General features: G+C 32.2%; 1 protein-coding gene across 3 annotated transcripts in view; it reads left to right on the top strand.

Annotated features, from left to right (window-relative positions):
* Positions 1-24,221, top strand: part of LOC118191089 (Fanconi anemia group E protein-like) — a 104,872-nt gene extending 80,651 nt beyond the window's left edge. For all 3 annotated transcript variants that reach the window (XM_085825774.1, XM_085825773.1, XM_085825772.1), the window contains 2 exons: positions 23,783-23,908; positions 24,048-24,221. In XM_085825774.1, coding sequence (XP_085681900.1) covers positions 23,783-23,908; positions 24,048-24,152 — 231 coding nt within the window. In that variant the 3' untranslated portion in view covers positions 24,153-24,221. The remainder of the gene's footprint in view (positions 1-23,782; positions 23,909-24,047) is intronic.
* The last annotated feature ends 271 nt before the right edge of the window (positions 24,222-24,492 follow it).

Genomic DNA, 24,492 nt, shown 5'->3' with positions numbered 1-24,492 from the left:
TGGCATGCAAAAATTATACAATTAAAAATATGAAACCGTAATATATGAAATAAAGAGCAATTATGATGCTCTTTGAAGATGATAAAGAGCAATTTGATGTATCCAAATTTACAAAAAAAAAAGAAAAAAAAAAAAAAAAGGCTTAATATTTATTTGTTTACTTTATTGAACATTTCTTTAAAAAAAAATAACATGCCGAACCAATACTAATTCAGAAGTCAAACAACAAGAATCTTGCGGTTTTGCAGCTGAGGATGGTGGTTCGGTAAAACCATCGAAACTAGTCCTGTGAAAATTTTGAAAATATAACGCTGATTCTTGTTGTTTGACTTCTGAATTAGTATTTCTTTCAGTGTAAGCTGTTTAAGATGCTTCCACAAAAAATTCAAAAAGTTCCATTTTCTTTTTGCTTATGTCATATACAGTTGACTTTCCAATGTCATACACCTCGCATAATTTTGAGACGGATATGCCTTTATCCATTTTTTGCAGCAATTCCACTTTTTGTTTGATGGACATTGAAACATGCTTTCGCTTTGTAGATTCTTTGGCAGCTCCAGAATTGGAAACTCTTTTTGACAAAATCGATAGTTCAAGCTTAATTTTTATAAAATTGCTCTAACAGTCTGCAAAAAATAATAAGCCAGATCCAATTAGAAGATTAAGGAACAGCGCAATCTGCAACATTATCTGAAATGCCTTAGAATCAGTAAAGATAATTTTAGCCTAGCTTATACCGTCCGTTATACATTAAATGTGCATGCGTAAACAAAATACGTGCATGTGTATTTGCAAATCATGCTTTAGGGTTCAAAATATTTTTCAAATTTATTATATACTCGTACTTAATAAACCCATAATAATGAATAAATTTAAAGAACATAAAAATCTGTTGATAATACTTTGCTTTGGTTTAATTATATGATGAAAAGAATATGGGAGCACAATGTAAAAAGTGTTTAAGAGTTATTAAAGTGAATGGAGGAAGTAAAAACAGACTCCATACACATTTAAAAATGAAACATGATGCAAATTTTTTAAAGAGGAAAGAATCTAATTGTGATGAATATACAAATTTAAGCACAGTTTCTAAGCCTAAGCCATCAGGGATTTTAGATTATTTTGGAAAAAAAAAAAAAAAAAGATAATTTGGATGAAATTATAAGGAAATTGACAGCATTAGATGGTTTGCCATTTTGAGTGTTTTGCACTTCTACCGAATTAAGAAAATTAATACCCGCCAGAGGTTTTAAAAATATACCAGCATCGATTAACACTATAAAAAGAACTGTTATAAACTACAGTAATGGTGTTCGCAATTCTTTGAAACACGAGTTAATACAATTAAAAGTAAATGGTGAAAAATTTAGTTTTACATTTGATGAATGAACAAGTGTAAGAAGTAGACTCTATTTAAATATAAATATTCATTCAGAAAGAAAATTTTGGAATATAAAACTTGCACATGTTTCAGGAAGTATGCCAGCCGAAAAATGTGTGGAAGTGGTTAAATCTAAATTAGAGAAACATGGATTATCCCTGAAAGAAGATATTGTATCCATAACTGATGGAGCAACAATGGTTATGAAAAAAGTTGGAAAGTTGATTGGTGGAAATTAGAAATTGTGGTATGCTCATGGAATTTAATTAGAAGTAATAGATGTATTATATATTTAAAAGAAAAAAAAAAAAAAAAAAAGAAGAAGAGCCCAAATACTGTGGATATCGAAACTTTTGATTCCGACTTTAAGACAATGAGAGTGGTACTGACAATGAAGATAATGACAATGTGATTGTTGAAGATGATGTTGCTAATGAGGATAAAATATCAACACATCAAGAATTGCTTCCTATAATGAATAAAGTTAAGATAATATATGAATTCCTTTAATTCCTTCCTATAATGAAAAATTGTTAAGATATTTAAATGTTTTCCCTGCAATAAATGCTTTATTACAAAAATATGTACTAACTGAAAATAAAACAGAACATATGTTAATATTAGTTTCTAAAACATGTTGGAACAGTTTACTCCTAATGATGGACCAATTTTTGAAACACAAATCAATAATTGACTTGATGCAAATTAATTTTTCTGATAGTGAATTCGACTTAATATCCAGAATTGTATCAGCTCTACTTCCAATAAAACTGGCTGTGTAGGCATTATGTCGGAGAAATTCTAATTTATTAACTAATGCAACACTAAATAGTTTCAGTCACTTTAATTGAAAAATAATCATGCAGGAAGTGAACTCGGATATTAATTTTTAGCTATGATTGACATTCAAAATCATATGCATATAAAACATTTAAAATCATACATAAAAACAGTGACATTTTCTTATTCCAAACAATCAGCCATTTAAATACAAAAAAAAAAAAAAAAAAAAAAAAAAAAAAAAAAATGTATTTTAAATGTTTCATTCATTGAAAATAAAAGTCGGTGTAAAATAGGTGAAATTTTTATCCTTGAAAAAAACTGTCTACTGTAAAGGCAGTTTTAAGGCAACTTGATGAAGCTTTTATTTTAATTAAAAATTTGCAGTGACAAATAGTCATTTCAAATTTACTAGTTAAAAAATTTCAAGGACAAAGAGTCGCCACAAAATAAAATCATCTCACTCAGAAATATAAATGTAAATTTGCTATGGATTTCTGGCACTCCTAAATTAAGATAGTCTTAAAATTAAGAAATGTCAGGCAAAAGCATGACTTTATAAAGACCTGGGTTTGGATCGAGGTAAACAGGCTGGCTGCAAGGCCATTTTTGTGGTTTTCTTATGTGTAGGGTCCATATGTGCAAGTTTCCCTAGAAAGTCCTCAACGAAGGCATTTCTCCTCTTAGGATATAGCCTCCTCTTAGGATATAGTGTGCTTTGCCATTAGAAATTAAACCATACCAAACCTAAGTGATAATTTCACGACAGTTTAGCGGCAGCCATGATAAAATATCTACCTATTAACATGTTGAATAAGCTTCCATCCTAAACAATTACTGGTCACTTCCACTTGCTACAAAATGATTCACTCTATCCTAAGAAAGAAAAAGAAATAATTCAACTTTTTTCACATAAAGGAATCCAAAAATGAAATGTTTACTAAAGGATATAAAAATACCTAACTGTGAAAGCTAAATTCAGTTAAGTCATTTCTAAGGCGACCATTTGCGATTCGAAGTGATTTACCCTTCTATTAAGCTGGCCGTTTAAGAGATTAAATGCTAGAGTTTCATAACTGTTCTGGTCACTTATAGAGGTGTTCTTAAGAAAATTATTTACTGTATGTTATAAAAGTTCAGTCAATAACTAAAAAAATTTCAAATAAAATATATCCTCAAAGTTTAATAACACTTTTAAAGTGCTGATAAGAAATCTTTAAATGTAAAATTAAATATAGAGAATCCTCTTTAAGGTGACCACTCAAGATACCATTTCTTTCCAATCTCGCTTGGATACAGTCATCTTGCATAATGATTAAAACCTATGTTAATGTCTGTTTTCAGAAACACTAGTTATAAGAATCATAAGAAGATACCAGTGTTTCTGTTCAATTGTGATGAATATACAAATTTAAGCACAGTTTCTAAGCCTAAGCCATCAGGGATTTTAGATTATTTTGGAAAAAAAAAAAAAAAAGATAATTTGGATGAAATTATAAGGAAATTGACAGCATTAGATGGTTTGCCATTTTGAGTTGTTCACAGTTCACTTCAATTATATATATTATTTCTAAAAAAAAAAAAATCTGCATTTAAGTTTTCTGGGTATAATTATAAATTTGAATCTTCTAATGACTGGTGTATAAAAAAGAACTACCGTAATTTCTGGAAGAATGGCCGCATCAACGTAAACGCCGCACTCGAGAAAAATGGCGGGAAAAAAATTAAAATTACACAGAAACGCCGCAATAGATTAAATTGCGCGTAACATCGTCGTGGGCCGTATAGATGCAAAAACTCAACCTAAGTCCTGATATATGACATACCAGTTAAGAAAAATGCATGAAATAAAACCATAACTCAAAAATAAATTAAAGGTAAGAAATGTATAGTTTCTGTGCCGTTTAAAGACATTTCCAAAAATTTTCCGCTCCCTAATTAAAAACTATCCAACAAGTACTTGTACCCTAACTGATGGGATCTGTATTTGGCAGAATGCCAAGAAAAATCCATTCATGCTGAAGGGGAAATACATCAGAGTTCGTTATTGCGAGGCAGGTGGAGTTGCGTCCACCTTTGAAAAAAATTGCAGAAAAGGCAGGGGTGGAAAGAGGATGGGTCCTGGAAGATTCATCGAATGGCAGAGGAGAGAGACTATTCAAACTGATGAGAATGTTGATTTGAAAGGGGGAAGAATGTTATTGTTCTGAGATCTCGTTTAGGGTGAATAAGGCATGTAGGTCCGTTCAAGGGAAAGAATGTAAACAAAATAACGTTCGCAAAAATCAACTGAGTGGTCTTTTGTGTGGGAACAGCACCAGTCTATGCACAATGACAAGGCCATCCAAACTATGTACAATGACCATCATAGGAAATATTTTATTTTTAGTGCACCTAAACGCCGCATGGGTAGAAACGCCGCACCCGCTGAAAATTTAAGTTTTAAACACGTAAACGCCGCGGCGTTTCTTCCGGAAATTACGGTAGTTCCCTTTATTATTCCCCTGCTGAACACTTTATTATTTCCCTGCTGAACTTTTATTATTCCCCTGCTGAACACTGGTATTTCAACATGGCAAACGATCTGGCTGCATAAGATTTTTGATATTTTCCATGGAGGTAGGAAGTAAGATGGAGTAGCCCTAAACAAGTTTCTCCGGTACCCTGCTCTGAAGCACCGGTGATGACCAAAACATTGGGTCATTTACCGTTGAGTTCAATGGGATTTGACGCGTTCGGATGTAAATATTTTGTAATTACGTCGCAAATATACATATAAATGTATATATTTTCTTTTTATACAACACTTCAGAGTCCTAAGTATATGAAAACAACATATTTTTAAATAACATTTTATTCTGAATGGAATTAAATGCTATACTTTTCACAGGACAGTTTTCTCAGAATGGTTTAATTTGAATGAAATATTTTCACAAATTATCATTAATTACATTAGAAAAAAAAATTAAGGTAATTCGATTTTATTCGGTTAAGGTACAAAAATTAAGATCAAAGTTTATTGTATTATTAATATTAAAATTATGCATTATTTCTTTTCTATTTATAGAGCTTCTTCCTAAAGTACTTTCTTAAATATGACATGATTTTTTGGCTTCTGAGGCATCTTTTAAATCGAAAAATGTCAGTTTATAATTAATGCTCTATTCAGTTCATTTTAAATTAGAGAATTATTAGGAATTAGGGAAATACTTTAAATAGTACTTGACTTTCTCTGAACATTTCTGAAAGGGAATTAAAAAAAGTTTTTTTTTTTTTTTTTTTTTTTTTTAAGTATTATTTAAAACTTGTAACTGAGTTATTATACGAGGGCAATCCCAAAAAAAAGGTCTCCTATTTTTTGGGGACGTAGAGAAAGTTTTAATACGGTTGTTGGCAATACTGTTGTGAGTGGTGCCTTCTCCGCTACCACATATGCACGCACGCGCTTCGCTCGGATGCTCAGTCTTGGCCTGGCAGCCATTCGAAATGGAGCTCCCGATAAACGTTACCGCCAAGTGCGAAGTGCGCGCAGTTATTCAATTTTTGAACGCAAAAAGCGTTAAACCGGTTGAAATTCACCGCCTATTGACAGAAGTGTATGGACAGTCGTGCATGGATGTCAAAAACGTTAGCAAGTGGTGTAGAGAGTTTACAGCCGGTCGGTCGTACTGAAATTCATGACGAAGAAAGGAGCAGGAGGCCGTCAATTGCCAACGAGACAATCGCTCAACTTTCTTTCACTCAACTTTCGCAATTGTTGAGTTCGTATTTGTTAGACTTTTGCGATTGTTGAGTTCGTAAAGTGCGTAAAGATCGGAGGATCATCTGGATGCTCCTGAAGCTCCTCAACGCTTCCTGAAGGGCATGGCGGCAAGCTGGTATGACATGGGCATTGTAAAACTGCCACAGCGTCTACAAAAATGCATCGACCGAAATGGCAATTATGTTGAAAAATAAAGCATTCTGCAATTTCAAAGTGATGTAGCAATTATAGAAAATAAACGGTTCTTTGTATATCTAAAAATCTAGGAGACCTTTTTTTTGGGATTGCCCTCATAAAATGTAAGGGGAATAATTCTTTTAATTATACTTATCAGATTTTTTTTTTACTCTTCTTTTCAACAATACATATTCCAAAACTCTTTATTACGTTCTTAAGTGCGTATCTCATAGCATTTGCTTTACAATACCTTTTAACAGATTGCTTTCCAATACGAACAATTCTTGCTTAAATAGTTTTATAACATATTTGTCAACATGGATTTCAATTTATGTTTGCAATTCAATATTAAGGTTATTATATATTTAGATAACATTTATAATCATTATAAATTAGATACATTTAATCATTAGATTTCTTCACAGTACTTTCACAGTTGTTTATAAGTGAATAATTTCTTCATTTCAAATACATTTATAAATAATTTAATGACCTGCATACGTTAAGAAGCCAGCATAAAACTCGAATTTCCGAGAAAAAAAGACTTGCGTGGGAAACATTTAACAATATGGAATCAATAAGAGGGCCATTCATGATCGGACCTCCTTTGGCAGGATATACAAATGTTTTCACCTCCGTCGATTACCCTATTTTCAAATTCTTAATGAGCTGTTTTGATGATGTAGCACGTTCACATGGTCACATCATCTTGACCGCACATGGTACTTCCGCCAAATTCGCAAATGTATCTCTCTTCTGTTCCACACATTTGTGTAAAACTGTACATAATTTTACACAAATGTGTGGTTCCAAATCAAGGGAAAGATAACTTCTTGGCATATCTGTGTGTATATTTATTAATTTTGATGAGGATTGCAGCATTTGATGATAATTTTATTTTTAATTAACCCAAATAAGTAAAACATGTAAGCCCAAAGTGATTACTTTTCAGATATATAAAATTAAAATGATGAGTTTAAAATGAGCAGCAGTAAAGCCTCTCCTCTAAAAAATTTTAAAAGGTACATGTTAAATAATATATGGATGTGAAAAAAATTTGTTTTATTTAAAAGATTTTGGCGTTTGGAAAATAAAATAAAAGTAGCAAATACTCTATCAAGGGTATCGAAAGACATATACAATTTTAAATGTACCGTAAGGTATTTTTCATTCTTTAAGCATAACATTTTTCTTAAAATCTATATTTTTGTAGTTCAACAACTTAGAATTTTATAAAACAAATTCATAATCAAAATCGCTGTTGTTAGTTATCGAAAAATAACCAAGATGTGATTTTTGCGTAAATGTCACTAAACTATACAAATTGCTATTATCCATCACACTATGAATGTTTCTTTCATGCGAAAGTGTCCCTTTTCCGATTTTATGGAACTGTCGTGTGTTGAAATACTATCAGAACCCTGTCAAGCAAGCTTCTGAATGTAAACAAAGAACACCCCATTTAGTGACCCAAGCTTCAAAGCAGTGCTTCACTTCTAGTGCCGGTTAGCCCCTCCTTCCTTTCCTACCTCCATGGTATTTTCCTAATGTATAATGTGAATATGAACCAGTTCCTGAGGAAAGCGCTTCACAGAAACGTTCCTTCCCTGAAGCATAGTTCTAGTGTGTTTTTGTATAATCCAATAAATCCAAATCCCCTACAGAAATATTCTGTATCTGATTTTCATCATAACTAACAAATTTATATCCAAATAATTGACTGCATGAAAATGTTAATGGCACTTTAAGAATACACAGAACCAAAACATATAATTTTCACTATAAAAGCATATCAGAATAACAAAATGAAAAAGAAGATAATTTGACAATTAATTTAACAATTTTCATAGAAGTAATCTTAGTTATATACCTTCCTTTTTCTAAACTTTTCTAGAATATATTTTTTATGAAAAATTATCAGTAAAGCTTTATAAAAGAAGATTATTTTATTTGTGGCTTTTATTAATTAACTACGTAAGTTAAAAACTCTATTATTAAGTGCTATAAGTTACACTAATTTTGTACTCATTTTCAGTTTTTAATTGCTTAAGTTTCCTTCTCACTTTTTCAGCAAAAATATATCAGTTAATTCAAAATTATAATGTATAAAAATAAAAATATTTCTCTTTCCTTCTTGTGCTTGCAAATCATTATGTGATATACACTATATGTAATTTACAACTTTTTTAAAGCCTGAAAATTTTATGTCTGCAATGTTTTCATCATGCAATGATTTGTAGGAGCTTTATTTTTTACTGCAGTATTTTTGACGACAATGTTCTTACACTGCAAAGTTACTGAACGGCTTTATTTTTGACGATGATACTTTATACCACAATGCTTTAGCCTTGCGTTGTTTTCTCCACAATGTTTTCAGCAGACACTTTTTAAATGAGCCCACCAGATATTACAGTTTGAATTAAGGTCTTGGTGTCCCAGCTTATTTGTCATTTTGAACACGTTACTTGTTAAAAATTTTAAAAATGTCAAATAGTATTGTTCTCAACAATGAGTACCACAAAGTATAGGTATTGACTTATAGATGAACATACTGATGACTGTTTATGATCAGAAATATTGTCTAACTCTGAAGTATGACAAAATATCACAAACTTTTGCCTGTACTATTTAGTAATTATTTATTTTACATAAGAACACAGGCATAATTTTTATACCTTAAAACTATAATACTTTTTGATGTAGATATGCATTATGTATATTTTTGTGTCAACCTATAAATTTATTTTGAAAGAATAAATGTGCTCTAAGGTATAAAGATGTTGAAGATCCCTGCTCTAATAGTAGGAATGGTTATTGAACCTCTTGAGTGATAGCTCTTAGTAATACAGCTATTTTCATACTGTGTTATGACATGCATGGAATTTCTCATAGAGTAACTTGATACAGTGAGTGTTTATTTTTATAAATACTCACAAACACTTTATTTCATACAGAAATTATTTTGAATCCCTCTCGATTATGCATGGTCTTGTTATTTGAAGTGAGATATTAGTATTTACAGTTAATATTCAAGGTCATAAATTTCAGAATGAGACACAAAAGTTAGAAGGGATATGCATATATAAGCATGCATTCTTAAAATCTGATATGTTTCCATAGCATTATTGTAAATATTTAAATTCATTTAAGTTCTATTGTTGTAATATTTTGTACTGATTTATTGGCTTTTTTCCCCCATTTGTTTTTTTATTGCTTTTAGAGTATAATTTTAGAGTTTATTTTGTGTTTAATCAAATTTATGGCCATATATTTTGTACACTACTGGACCATTGTTAAGGATGGATCTCACATTTCAGTATACAGGGATTGCTATTTATATTTCTGGCTTAATAATGGGAAAAAATATTTATGATTGAAACTGGTGATTTTATTGTTTTTCAAAATATTCTCCATGAAGATCAATACATTTAACATGTGTTTGAACCAATTTTTGAAGCACTTTTTCCATTCCGATTGAGGTAACTCCATACGTTTTGAATGCATCAACTGCTTCTTCAGGTGTCTCAAACTGCTGTAATTTATTTTGGATGTGCAGGAATAAAAAAAAGTCATTGGGTGCCAAATCAATGCTGTACGGCATATGGCCCATCAATTCGATGACTTGGCTCATCAAAACTTGCTTTGTTTGAGCTGATGCGCGAGATCTCGCATTGTATAATGAAGAATGATACACTTTTGCTTTTTTCTAATTTCTTCGATGACTTCTAGCAAACAAATGGTCATGTACCATTGGAAGTTGGCCTACCTGCGTTGCTATAACACCACATGACCAGAAATGCCGAAGAAACATACAACCATTTGCTTTGATGTGCTTCTTCCGCACACAACTTTTATTGGATTTGGCTCGTCTTGGAAGACCCATACAGTCGACTTCTGTTTTGTTTCAGGATCATATGCAGAGATTCTGTATAGATGTTTTACACAGTATAGATGCTCTGATGCACCCTGAACGTATTTTCCAACATTTCCTTGCACCAATCGACATGAGCTTACTTTTGAGTGTTTGTCAGATTATGCGGGATCCAACGCAAACAAATTTTTATGGCCAAATGTTCAGGTAATATCTTATTGATATTTGTTATACTAATGTTCAAAGATGCCGCAATCTCATGGCATATCATCATATGATGATCTTGGTTTATCAGTTCAGAATTCTTCCTGAAGCTAATGCTGACCATGACTGAATTCATTATACGAGTTTTTTACATTGCTATAAAGCTATGAAGCTTTGTCATTTTATAAAGAATTAAGTTCATCAAAGCAATCTTGTCTTGATTGCACGAAAATGTTCACGAGTCGATTCATTTTTTTGCCCAAGATGAATTTTTCAATTTACTGTACACAACACAAATCACACTAAAATAGAAAACGTTCTGAAGAAGTTATGTTTAAAAATATCAAACTTTCGACTGGAATCGTCTGCAGTCACCTGCAACACTTACTATTGCGAAGGTCAGAAATATAAATAGCAAACATTGTAGCATAACATTAAGCAGGGCTGGAGTCTGTGCAGGATAAAATATTATTGCCTCGCTGTTCAGACTTTAGAATAAAGGACATTTATTATACAGATAAAAGACTCTGTAATAAAGGGCATTTATTCACAGGATTTTGTAACATCCAAAAGAAAAAAAAAATTTTTTTTTGATGCTGTGTACAGAAATGAGAAAATGCATATGAATAACAGGCATTTTTGAAAAAAGTGTCAGTACGAGATATGTCCATTCTAGAGTGTGATGCAACTTTCCGTGTCATGCAATGCATAACATTATTCAGTAGCAGCTGAGGTAATCGATCCTTCTACTCCATCAGTACACAGACGAGGGTTTTCTTGTACACTGGAGGGTCACACAGTCAATTGCCTCCCTAAAGCATCCCAAACATTTTCAGTGGAGTTTAGATCTGGGGGAATGTGCTGGTCATGTGAAGCACTGCAAATTCTCGCTGTGTAGATAATCCTGAACAGCAATTGTTCGATAACAAGGTATCTTGTTGCCCATGAAAAGAAATTTATCTTTGAAAGCACTGTGGAAATTGTGAACATGAGGTAACAGAACTTCATCAAGTACTGCTAGGCTGGTCATAGTCCCAGTTGCAACCACACATGAGGGCATGTGACCATCGATTATGATGCTAGCCCATACCACGATATTGGTCCCTTTCTTGGATGATAAGCAGTATCACTTGCATACCAGATCAGCTGGCATGTATAATCTAACGATAGGCTGAACCTATTCTCATGTAATAATAGTATGCAAGCCCAGTGTTCTTTATTCCACTTGTGATGCTTATTACTCTGTTGCAAGCAGGCAGCATTGTACTGTCTGAACAGTGTGACACACACAACAGGTCTGCAAGCTTTAATTTCTCCTTCACCCAAACATCTGGCAACAGTTTCTTGCAACATCCATAGTCCTGTAGCAGCAAAAAACTCATTCACCTACTGCTGACTTATGCATTTTTAATTTTGACTGAAAGGGCAGTTTGCCTCTTTTCTCCAGGCACTGTACGTCTAACAAGAACTCCATATGATACTGGCTGCACATTCTGTTTCAAAATATTCTAAGATCTATAAATCGACATCAATCACTTTTAAAATGTAACTTTTAATATGTATAATATTTACAGATCATAGATCAAACATGGTGGTTCAGTTGACAAATAAATCTATATGCTTTCATAATCGAAAATCGAAATCAAATAGGAACCGAAGTGTTCCTAATCAAATAGTGTGCGAACCATCAGACATCCATCTATTGAGTTGCTGGTGGAGAGTCTCTGGAAATTCAGAAGGCACGTCGCGTCGCGTTAACACGCAACGCTAGCGCCATCTATCTATTAATCAAAATAATTTCCACACACTCCCCACCTGAACTCTGTCAAGAGTTCACATCAATCTAACCACAATCAAATTTATATCAATAAGTATTTTAACATATAATTATAAAACAATTGTTAAGTATATTAAATGAATAGAAAATATATTCAAATTATAATCACTATACTAAATTCTAAAAAAGGTATGTTATCATCAAATATAATTTGACACTCAGTAAATTTAAACGATTCTTAATCTAATCATATGAAACTAAATTATCAAAATAAACAATTGCATAAAACATATTCAATCTTATTCATATTTTTAAACAATAAAAAATGTTTTTAAAGTTCTAAAGGATATAATAATTGTACTGGTCATTTTATTATTGTTCCATCAGCAGTTTTTAGTTCACAAGAACGAACTTTATTATCACGACCACGAAAAACGTTTATCACTCTGCCACAGTTCCACAAAAGTTTGCACTTATTGTTGCCTTCAATTAAAACGAGATCATCGACTTTAAGATCATCATAAACGTTAGGATTTTTTAATTGATGAGCTGTCCGAAGATCCATTAAATATTGTTTTTTTCATTTAGTCCACGGTTCCCTAACCAATAAATCTTGATTTCTTTTGGTCAGAGAGGACTTGGTAGAGCATCTTTAACAATGGAATTAAAGTTGATAGGTAATGTAGAATCTTTGTTTCCAAAAATCAGAAAATTGACTGGCTTCAGTGGCAACGGTTCCTTGTGCTCATTGTATACATATGTCAAAGGACGAGAATTCAAAACAGCTTCCACTTGTGCTAAAACTGTTGACAATTCTTCAAACATTAGTAAAGCTTTACCGAGAATTTTTCTTAAGCACTCTTTCACTGATTTTACTAATCTCTCGTAGAAGCCTCCCCACCAAGCCCCTCGTTCTATTATAAACTTCCAACTGATTCTTTCATTCGACAGAAAATCTTGGAATTTCTCATTCGACAATAGTTTAGAGAAATGTTCGAGTTCCTTTTTTTCCCTTTTTAAAAGTTTTCGCGTTGTCCGAATAAATTACTCGACAATTGCCTCTCCTAGATGTGAATCTTTTGAATGCCATCAAGAAAGAATCTGTAGAGAGATTCGGTACAAGTTCCAGATGTATGGCTCTAGTGACAGAGCATGTAAATAATGTTACATAGGCTTTTTGACTTCCTTCAATGTTTTTTACGTAAATCGGCGCAGCAAAATCGATGCCAGACACGTAGAATGGTGGTGTCTCATTCATTCTGTCTTCTGGAAGTTGAGAAGTGGTCTGGTCAGCAGATTTCAATGAATATCTTTAACAAATAAGACACTTGTTTATTATTTTTTGATAAATTGACGTCCTTTTGGGATCCAAAAGCGACTTCGAATTTCAGCTAAGGTCGTTGCTACTCCTCCATGCATCATTTTAACATGTGCACTTTCTACTATCAAATTTGTTAGCCAGGAGTCTCTTGAAAGAATTGCCGGATGTTTTTCATCATGTGACAAACTAGAATGTTCTAATCTTCCACCTGCTCTCAGTATCCCGTTCTGGTCTAAAAATGTGTTAAAAAGATATAAGGATGATTTCTTTTCGACTTTATTCGCTTTCTTCAGAGACTCAATTTCTTCGGTATAAAAACGTTCTTGTTCAGATCTAATCCAATAATTTTCGGCATCTACTATTTCTTCAGTCGTTAATGGACCTGTCAAATGGTTTGTTTTCCTAATTTTACCAATGAATCGTTTCATCCAACCAGTTATTCTCAACAATTTCCTTAAATTACTATATTTTGAGATGTCTATAAGCCTTTCTTCAACTGCTGTGCACACAAATTCATAAATATCATTAATGTTCTTACGGTATTCTAATTATTCTTCAGTGACAGGTTTCTCTTCTTTCTGTCGAGGCCACAATTCAGATGCCATTCTAAGCCATTCTGGTCCTTGAAACCAGATAGGATTGTTTTTCAGCTCTGGAAGTTTAGCTCCTCTCGAAACCAAATCAGCGGGATTACATTTACCGGGGCAATAATGCCAATTTTCTGGGGATGTCAAATTTTGTATTTCCTGAATACGATTTTTAACAAAAAGCTTAAATTTCTTTGCGCAGTCTTCTATCCAGAAAAGTGTGATTTTTGAATCAGTCCAGAAAAAACGAGAAAGTTGTAACTTCAAAACTTTAGTGATGCTGTGCCCAATTTGGCTGATAAAAGAGCTCCCATTAGTTCCAACCTAGGTAAGGTGAGCGGTTTTAAAGGCGCTACTCTAGTCTTTGAAGCAACAAAAACCGTAAATATTTGTTCATTGCTAGAAATTATACGCAGATACGCTACTGTACCATACGCCTTTTTGCTAGCGTCAGAAAAACAGTGCAGTTCAATCCTTTCCACATCACTATTGCCGATTGCAGAAAAATAATATCATGGAATACCGATTTCGTCTAAATTGGAAACTTCTTTGCGCCATGTTTTCCATACAGAACATAAATTTTCTGGTAGTTCATCATTCCAATCTAAAGCAAGTGTCCAAATTTGCTGCAATAAGATTTTGACTCTAAGTACAAACGGTGATAATAGACCTACAGGATCAAAAATTCGTCCTATTGCTTGTAGGACAAAACGTTTAGTATTAACTTGTTTTGATAGAAATGTTATCCAGTTTTTTACATCAAAGTAAATTATGTCACTTTGATTGTCCCAAGTGACTCCTAATACTTTCAATGGAGGATTTCTAGCTTCCGAAACATGACTAGATTCCTCGGATTCAATACCTTCTTTAATCCATAATTCGCGCAGTTCTTGAGAATTGGTGTGCCATTTATGTAGAATCATACTAGCATCTCTAAAAATGTTAATGCATTCTAAACTGGTATTGAAAGCAAGTTCAACGTTTTGGTGTCCTCCAGTGATGTCATCTACATAAATGTGATCATTTAGAAATTCGCAAGTGGCAGGGTAGGTTTTCTCATATTGTTTCAAATGGTGTTTAATGGTTGCAGCCAGCAAGAACAGACTGCTATTTATGCCAAATAACACACCTTTGAATCGATAAGTTATAAAATTTTGTGGATCATTGAATGGGTTTTTAGTAAACAGAAAACGCGTTACATCTGTGTCCTTCTCATCTACTTCTATCTGAAGAAACTCCTGCTTTATGTCACTTGTAAATGCTACAGGATGAAGCCTGAAGGCCAACAGAAGTTCAAGAATGTCAGGATACAAATTTGGACCAATATGCAAGCAGTCATTTAACGAGATTTCACCAGGTCCATGTGAAGACGCGTCGAATACGATACGTAGTTTACTAGTAGTTCGATCACTACGAACGATTTCTCTGTGAGATAAATAAAATGTGATTTGAGATTCACTATGAACAGTGTCTGGAACTGGTTCAATGATGTTTTGTTGTAAATAATCTTCTAGAACTGTTTGGTACGAATAAAAGAGTTCAGGGTTATTCCGAAATCACTTTACAAGTTTCTCAAGTCGTTTCAGCGCAATCGCTTTATTGTCATGTAACTCATATTTTCTATCAGACTTCCATCGCAGCCCAACCTTGTAATGAGAATTTCTGTATAAAATTTCCGATTCGAATTTTTCCATTATGGTATTGTCTTATGGGTCGGATGATTCAGTTTCAGGTTTTATACCTAAACTTTCAAGCCCCCAAAATTTCTTTATCTGATCAGATATTATATCTTCCTCAACTATGATATTAAAGGCTGTGGACGTGTGTGTTGTACCTTTAGTGTAACCTAGCAGAGACCAACCGAGTAACGTTTCAGCAGCTACTAAATGTTTGTTTAAACGCTTAAGTTTCCCAGTTACTACATCATAATAATGATCAGCTCCTATCAAAAGAGTAATTTTCTCTTTGCAATCCCAAGAATCTGCGAGTTGTAAACCTTTTAACTGTTTGCCTAAAATGTGTCTATCCAGATTAGGAGGTAGTAAATTAGAACTTGAAATTTGTTCAGTCATGAGAGCTTCAATTTCGATTTTCAAATTCGGTGTTTCCTTGTTCTGTAATTTTATCTTAACAACGTCAAATGTTTTTCTAATGGGTGTTTTATTTCCAAACGTAAATACCGTAAGAGTCTCTGTTCGAATAACAGGAAGCTTCAATTTATCCGCGATTTCTTTTCTTAAGAAGGAACGCATACTGCCTGAATCCAGTAGAGCCCTAATTAAAACCGACTGCGTATTCGTTCGAAGTTTTACGCAACACGTGTGAAGCGAAATAGTTTTAATTTTGTTGCTTGAGAATGCTGAAAGAACATGCGAATCTTCTATACTTTTATTTTTTTCATTTAGTTCTTTCTCAGCGCGAAAGCATGTTGAACGGTTATGTCGACCTTTGCACTTGGAGCAGACGAGATCGCTTCGACACTGCTTTAGGCGGTGGTTTAATTTCAGACAAAGGTAACATCGGGCATGTTTACGTAATAAATTTCTCTTCTCATCAGCTGTCAGTGATTCACAGTCTTCAGTAACATGTTTGGATGTATTACAAAACAGACAGCAATTAGTAGTTTTGTTTTCTTTAACCGGCGCCAGCAGCTGCTGAGTGGAATGGACGATACTCCCTTTCCCACCCTTCTCTTTATAAACACAGGAAGTGCTTTCTGATTTATGAGTGGAGAGCAAAAGATGGCTTCTCTCGCGACTTTCCAGTTCTAAACGAACAAACTGCAATAATTCGCCAACATTAAAAAAAAGGTGACGAATCCGTTTTACGATTGAATTCTAAGGTTATATCAGACGGCAGAGTTTTCATTATAGCTGGAATCAACATGTAACTGTATTTATCCGGTGTGACTTCTAATGATTTCAAGCTGCGTATTTGAGTTTCTATAGTGTCACAAAGTTTGCGAAGTTTTACAGTGTCACTGGATTTGGTTACTGGGGTAAGATTCAGGAGTTTTTGCATGTGTGAGTTTATAATTATATCATTTCTGCCAAACCTGTTTTTAAGTATTTCGACAACTTCACCGTAATTTGGTTCCAAAATGCAAAAACCTTCTATCGCGTTTGCAGCATTGCTGCATAAGTACAATTTTAAATAATTAAATTTTTCGATCTTTGTTAAAAATTCATTATCATGGATTGCTACCTTGAAAGAGTTCCAAAAACTTGTCCACTGGGTGTAATCTCCATAGAATTTAGTGATGGTTAATTTTGGCAGACGCGTACATTTATTGCTTTCGATTTTAGAATTAGTTTCGTTAAGAGAGTTTTCATTATCCGAATTTGTTACTTTATTTAAATCTTTCAATTTTTTATTTGCTCTGAATTGCCATAACTGAATTTTCTCTTCGTATTCGATACAAGATAGAATTTCTGTTTCAAACTCTTCTGCCTCTGATTTCAAGTCACGCTCTATCTGAGCATCTAATTCACTCAGAGTTTTCGATTTTATGATTAATTGGTCTAACTTTTCTTCTAATGTATTTGTATCAATTTCTTCTTTATTCAACTCCGATTCGATTTTTTTTAGAATCTTGAACACGGTGGTCCTGATAACTTTGCGTTTCGATTTTAATTTAACAACAGACTCTTCTGCCATTGTTACTCTACAAATTAGAAAATTTAGTCTTACCTTTTTTGCCGACTTCGCACACTTGCAACGTGCTAAATCCAATTCTTGACGGCCTAATGCACCAGCTGTTTCAAAATATTCTAAGATCTATAAATCGACATCAATCACTTTTAAAATGTAACTTTTAATATGTACAATATTTACAGATCATAGATCAAACATGGTGGTTCAGTTGACAAATAAATCTATATGCTTTCATAATCGAAAATCGAAATCAAATAGGAACCGAAGTGTTCCTAATCAAATAGTGTGCGAATCATTAGACATCCATCTATCGAGCTGCCGGTGGAAAGTCTCTGGAAATTCAGAAGGCACGTTGCGTCGCGTTAACAAGCAACGCTAGCGCCATCTGTCTATTAATCAAAATAATTTCCACACATTCCCAGTTGTTTTAAATCTTTCTTCAGACAAAAAAATAATTCTGTGGGCAATATCTTGTAATTTTCCAACTTTTTTCGGCCTTACCGATAATACAGCCATGTGTGTAAAATCACGTAAATGATGTTGGTAAGACATGGCAAAATTTTGTAGTTAGTTATATTTTTCCTGTAACACTTTCACTTAGTACAACTACCCTCATGGTTTAAATCTTTTATCAGCACTCATATGACTAACAGGTGAGGAAAACTTCCATACACACATATCTTTTTAGTGTATGTCACACTTACTCTAATTTCTCGCATTTTTAAATATTATGCAGAACAGTAGATCTTTTAATCCTGAAGCCAACAATATTTAAATCGTAAAAATAACTCACGTGGACTGTGAGATATAGGCCAATACACTTGTGACGAACCTTGATGATATATGGAGATTTCTTGCCAATTTGGCAACTTACTGAAGATTCAGGAAAACATTTTCAAAGCCTTAAGACTGATTCTTCCTGAAGCTTCCAGAATCCTATGTTATATTATTTATAAATATGGCTCAGAGAGTACAAGTAGTAGTGAATAAGTTATGAGATTTAGTGATTCAAAGAGTGTTACCTGAATTGCGATAAAATTTACTCTGTGAGTGAATTTGAGAATTGCCATTATTTCTCGTGTGCTTGCTCAATATTCCCATTCTTCTTGAGCCATTTTCATCTATTTATTTTGCTGTAGAATCAATTTTTATAATAAATTATCAATTCCTTCCTACTCATCTAGAACCATCATTTAAGATTCATTTTACTTTGCTGTGGCATCAATTTTTATAACAATTTATAATAATCTGTCAATTCCTTCCTACTCATCTAGAACTATCATTTAAGAGATGTTATTGAATCTGCAGCTTGCAACAGTATAATGTATGATAAAAAATAAAAAAATCCTATGTTATAACAGGGTTCATACGGTCCTTAAAAGTCCTTAATTTTTTCAAAAATGAATTTTGGTCCTTAAAAGTCCTTAGTTTTGGCCAAAATGAATAAACGGTCCTTAATTTTGCTCATTTGACATTTCTTATCATTTCTAATGATTGCCATTCTAAGTGTGAATTACGATTTCTCATGAATATGGAATTAAAATTACACGGCTCTTAACCAGTCTGTTGGCAGATTTGCGTTGCAAACGAATAAAAAAAAAACAATTAGCTACCCGAACGAAAGTATCGGTGTCTGATTGGCTATTCACGCAATCTTTCGAAACAGGTATTATCCATAAATTTAGGCAGACTGTGAAGAAAGCGTGAAGCCGGAAGTTCTTTAAGAGGCGAAAGTGATGATGAAGGTGCTCGAGAAAAAAAAAAGGGGGGGGAGATTCTGAAAATATTTGTCAAAATGAGAGCAATCCCAACCTGGAAGGCCACAACCCTTCCGACACCAATAGGAACGAGATGCCTGGAAAGTGCATTTTCAATAAACTGTGGCTTCATCAAGCTGACTACAAAGACTGGATATTGATGGATGGCAATCCTTTAATGTGGTCTTTGTCTGAAACAAATTGAAATTTCTAGAATGGGAGAGTCAGCGCTGAAAATTCACATGAAAATTAAGTTTCGTTTTATCATTTCAATTTGTTTTTACACGGTTTTGCTTAGCTTAATTTCTGTGTTTGTTTCAATTAAGCCATAAATTAATTTTTTATCACCTTCTAGAGTTTATTCTCTTTCGCACATACTATATGTATGGGATATCGGAATTATGACTTTATTTCTGCAGAGGGTCTGTTATCGATTTCGCGGGAAATCTGTTGGCTCCATTTCGATTTTAGGTCACCAAGGGCAAATTCGGTAACGCTAGCCGAGAAAAAGTGAAGTTCGGAAATACGTTTTGAAGCTTCAATAGACAATTAAGTATTTGGTTTAAACCTATGTTGTTGATAGTAATGCATAATTTTTGCTAATGGCGATACAATTAGTAGTTGAAAATAACTAATTAAAAATCTTTTAATATTTTTAAAGCTGAAAACTACTAATTGAAACTTATTTTCCTGAATTAACTAGATGCAAAATTAACTTTCATGAATTACTAAAGTTATTGGGTAGAAGTTTAACTGAAAATATACATTCTGTATTTTATATATATATATATATATATATATGTAATTACTCAATTGTATATATTGTAAAAAGCTAATTGTCTTCAGACATATACTGTTACTAAAAAAATGGGCCTATTTCCTGCCTTTAGACTGTCTACTAGCTCTTGGACAGCGAAAATGCCTTTTTCCTTTCTTAAATTCTTAATCATTGCGGCACGACAATTAGCCAGAAATTAATTAATTTCCATTCACTAGTATTTTTAAAAAAATCTTAACAGACGGTCTCTCTCAGATAAGAACTCCACAAAATACATCCCTCAAGAATTCCAAGTCCCACCCACTACCATAAATTTCTTCACCCAAGTCTTACCGACTGATATAATTCAAAGCCCCTACTGCCACTAAGAATTTTCGGACACCCTACACTTCTGAGTCAGACACGAAGAGAACACATTGCCAACTCTCCCACTAGAAAGAATGTAAGTTACTTAATACCTTTCTGGCCTTTATATCTTCATGTACATTCACTGATCTTATTTATATTATTTTCTATTTTATTTTTATATTATTTTTATGTTTTCTTTGATTTGTTTTTACAAAGTTTGCATTATTTATCTTTTTTATAATCTTCTATGTTTATTTCAACTTTACTTTGATTTCGATTTCATAATGACAATTTCCAATGTTTAATTTCTACAAATAATATAGTACTCAAATACATAAAGATGATAGTGTCGGGGACGATTACTCGAGTTTTACAGGATTTCTCTACAGTAATTGATCTTTACTCCAAATTGAATTGACTAAAATGCTTCATGAGAATAAGTTCTTTGAGTAACTACTATTCGCGGAAATATTTGGCCTGACTAGAATTGCCGGTTTGGCTTTAACTTATAACTCGAGTAAAGACGAAACACTTTCATATTTACGTATTTTTATCAATTATTGATCATTGAACGGGAGTTGGTTTGTTCCCCTTGAAAAGTCAACTAATTTCCGATCAATGACAATAATTACATGTTTTAATTTTTACTTTTACAATTGTAATATTATTCTTCGTGATGATTTAACTCCAGTCCCCGTTAAAACATTATTAACATTTTGCTTTCAAATTACTTCAAAACATCTTTCAAAATATAACTTACCAGTATGGATGCACACTTTTAAAATAATTCTACTTTAATTAAACTTAGGAGATAATATAATCAATTAATCAATACTGTTTAGGAAATAAATTATTATTATTATTATTATTATTATATATATATATATATACAGTACAAAGTCCGAGGTCGGGACTTTGGCGATCCCAGATTTGAGATTTTTCCGGATATTAGATCATTTTAAATCTACTAAGATGGCACGTAGAAATTATAAAATTGAAAATATGAAATCGTGATTTATGAAATAATGAAGCATTTATGATTTAAAGGGTATCAAAATTTACAAAAGAAAAGAGCTTAATATTTATATGTTTACTTTATTAAACATTTCTTTCAATGTGAGTTGTTTGATTTGTTTTCTCTGCTCATACTTTAGACTAATACTATAGACATATAATTTCTTGTTCAGTTATTAAGTTCCATTGTTCAAGTCTTGTAACTGCTGTGTCGAGAATTCCGAATAACTTGTCTATCAAAATTTTTTCTCGTTCAGTAACCTCTCTGTTACTTTCTTCACTATCGGTAGCTGTATTTTCTGGATTTAAAACCATACTACAGATTTCGCCCTCCGTTGATTGATGATTGGGCATTGTCATCGCAATGAAAAACTTCTGTTTAACTTCGCTAAATTCTGCCGCCTGGTGCGGCTATGCGAGCTCTGGCGCTGGTTCTGGCTTTATGTGAATAACAAATCAGTTATTCTTAATTCAAATGGCACTAAATATAATCGTTTGTCCTATGAGTATCATTAACAAAATCTATTTTTAGCATAAGGAAAGAAATTTCTGCTAAATCTTCCCTTGTCAACATTTTAGCGCATTAAACTTAAATCTGTAATCGGATAATACTCTGTTTGGCGTCGCTGCATGATTCATCACTCAAGTTGTCATCCGTTGATAAACATGCCGTGATGAAAGCAAAATACAATAAATAATGATTCGCGATTTCGGCATCAAGGATATAAAATATTAGTTGGTGTAAAATTAACAAATGTTTCGGTTTGAGATTATGCCAAGCAGATACACAGCTATGGAGTCAAGTTACTAATCATACAAATTTATGCTAAAATAATTATTTCTTCAATAATGAGATATTTTATTTGGCGCCAAACTGAGATTAAGAATCGGGATTTCCGACACGTTTTTTTTATGATGAGGAAAAAAATCTAATGCGCAATTGGTTGGTGGTGGCTTTGAGGTCCGGATTTTAGATCATTCCAGATATTAGATGTCCGGATGTCGGACTTTGTACTGTATATATATATATATATATATATATATATACACATCTTTCAAAATATAACTTACCAGTATGGATTCACTCTTTTAAAATAATTCTACTTTAATTAAACTTAGGAGATAATATAATCAATTAATCAATATTGTTTAGGAAATAAATTATATATATAGTAAAAAATGTATATTTTCACTATTCAAGTATTCACTGTGACAAGTATTCTTATCTTGTCACATGAACAGGCCTCTGTGGACAGGGGCTTTTCTGTAAATAAAGCAGTTGAAATTGAAAATTTAAGTGACTCATCATACATTTTTCAATGCACAGTATTTGATTACATAAAATTTTCTGGAGGTGTTCTTAATATCGAAATTAATAAAGAAATGAGATCAGCAGCAGCTTCTGCAAGAAATGGAGTTCGTTATTTAGAAGTTCAGTATTTAGAAGAACAAAAATCTTTAACTAAATCTGAAAATTCAAAGAGGAAAAGAAATATTATTGAGGAAGAAATTGATTATATGAAGCAGAAGAAAAAATTTCTTCAAAGGGACATTAAAGATATTAATGAAAAAGTAGATGCTTTAGCAGATGAAGCTGAGACCAGCAGGAACATTGATTTGTTTATCAAAGCAAATGAACTTAGAAGAATAGTTAAAGAAAAGGAAGATTTCAGATTTAAAAAAAGCACAAATGTTTTGTATCTTTTATTGTACAGTTTATTATTCTAGTATCTTTCAAAAAACCAAGGAAATAAATTGTATGTTTACAAATCAGTTATTTTAATCTGCAAAATATTCTTACATTGTGATTATAATAGTAGTTTTTACTGTGTTTAAATAAATATCAAATAAGTTAAATAATAATCATGTAAATCTCTAAAATAGTGACTGTTATTAGTGTAAAATACACTTATACATGTTTTTCAACTAATTATGTTCCTAATTTAATGTTATCTACTTCATAACTTGTAGGGAGTTCGTTTAATTTTCAAAATTGTTTTATGGTAAGTATTAAATTGAATTTAATAATAGTGCATAATACACACTTCTGTTAGTTTTTTAAAGTGAAATTACAAGCATGAAGTCGGTTGTATGGATAATTGCTTTATTCTATTCTTTTTTTTTTTTTTTTTTTTTTTTTTTTTTTTGTTTTTGTTTTTGTTTTTTGTTTTCTGATAGGTCCTTAATTTTTTCTTTGATGGTCCTTAAAAGTCCTTAATTTTCATATAAGGAAATGTGTACAAACCCTATATAAAACCAATGGTAATTCTTGTAATATCAATAATATATTGTATGCTATTTTAGATTCTTTCAATGTTTCTTAAGATGCTAATACTATAATTTACTTAGCACTATATTATATATTTTCAGATGCATCACGAGCAAAATTTTTATGACATGCTTGCATGGAAAATTCAAAGTTGGGCACTAAAATATGACAGCAGTATAAAATTCATTAAACTGCTGATTAGTATTTTATCTGTCTATGGAACAGAGGTATATATTTTTCCTATTATATATAAAAATTTATTGATGCATATAGTTAACATTTACTGAAAACATTTTTGTGAAAAGTTTCATAAAACTGTGCAGAAATAAGCTAATACTTTCAAATCATTACATTTTTCTCCCCTAGCTTACAAGTCAGCATGTTTTACTATATGAAGATGTGATAAAATATAATAAAAGTATAATGAAGAAAGCTGCTGAAAATTTGGTGAAGAAATTCAAGAAGGCATGATTCCTGAATTTTCATTTTCACTTTTGATTAACATATATAAATGTGATTCAAATAAAATATATTATTTTATTTGCAACTTTTATATTTATCAGTAAAATATCTATAAAGTATCATAAAAGTTTGTTGTTTTTAACAACTAAAACATTCTCTATATATACATAAATATAATAATAAAAAATACATTTAAAATTCATCTCGTATTTAATTCAGAATATAAACCACATGCAAATAGAAAAAAAAAAAAAAAAGCACAGAGCAAAATGTCAAAACCAAAAATTATATTTACATCTTTTGTTGTATTATCATCAGGGAGTTAGTGCAACAAAATAATAAATAAAAC

The sequence above is a fragment of the Stegodyphus dumicola genome, chromosome 10 (genome assembly GCF_044657685.1).
Source record: "Stegodyphus dumicola isolate Sdum_Otavi_A_Nest chromosome 10, ASM4465768v1".
NCBI classification, from domain to species: domain Eukaryota; kingdom Metazoa; phylum Arthropoda; class Arachnida; order Araneae; family Eresidae; genus Stegodyphus; species Stegodyphus dumicola.
This window is presented reverse-complemented; position numbering and strand designations above follow the sequence as displayed.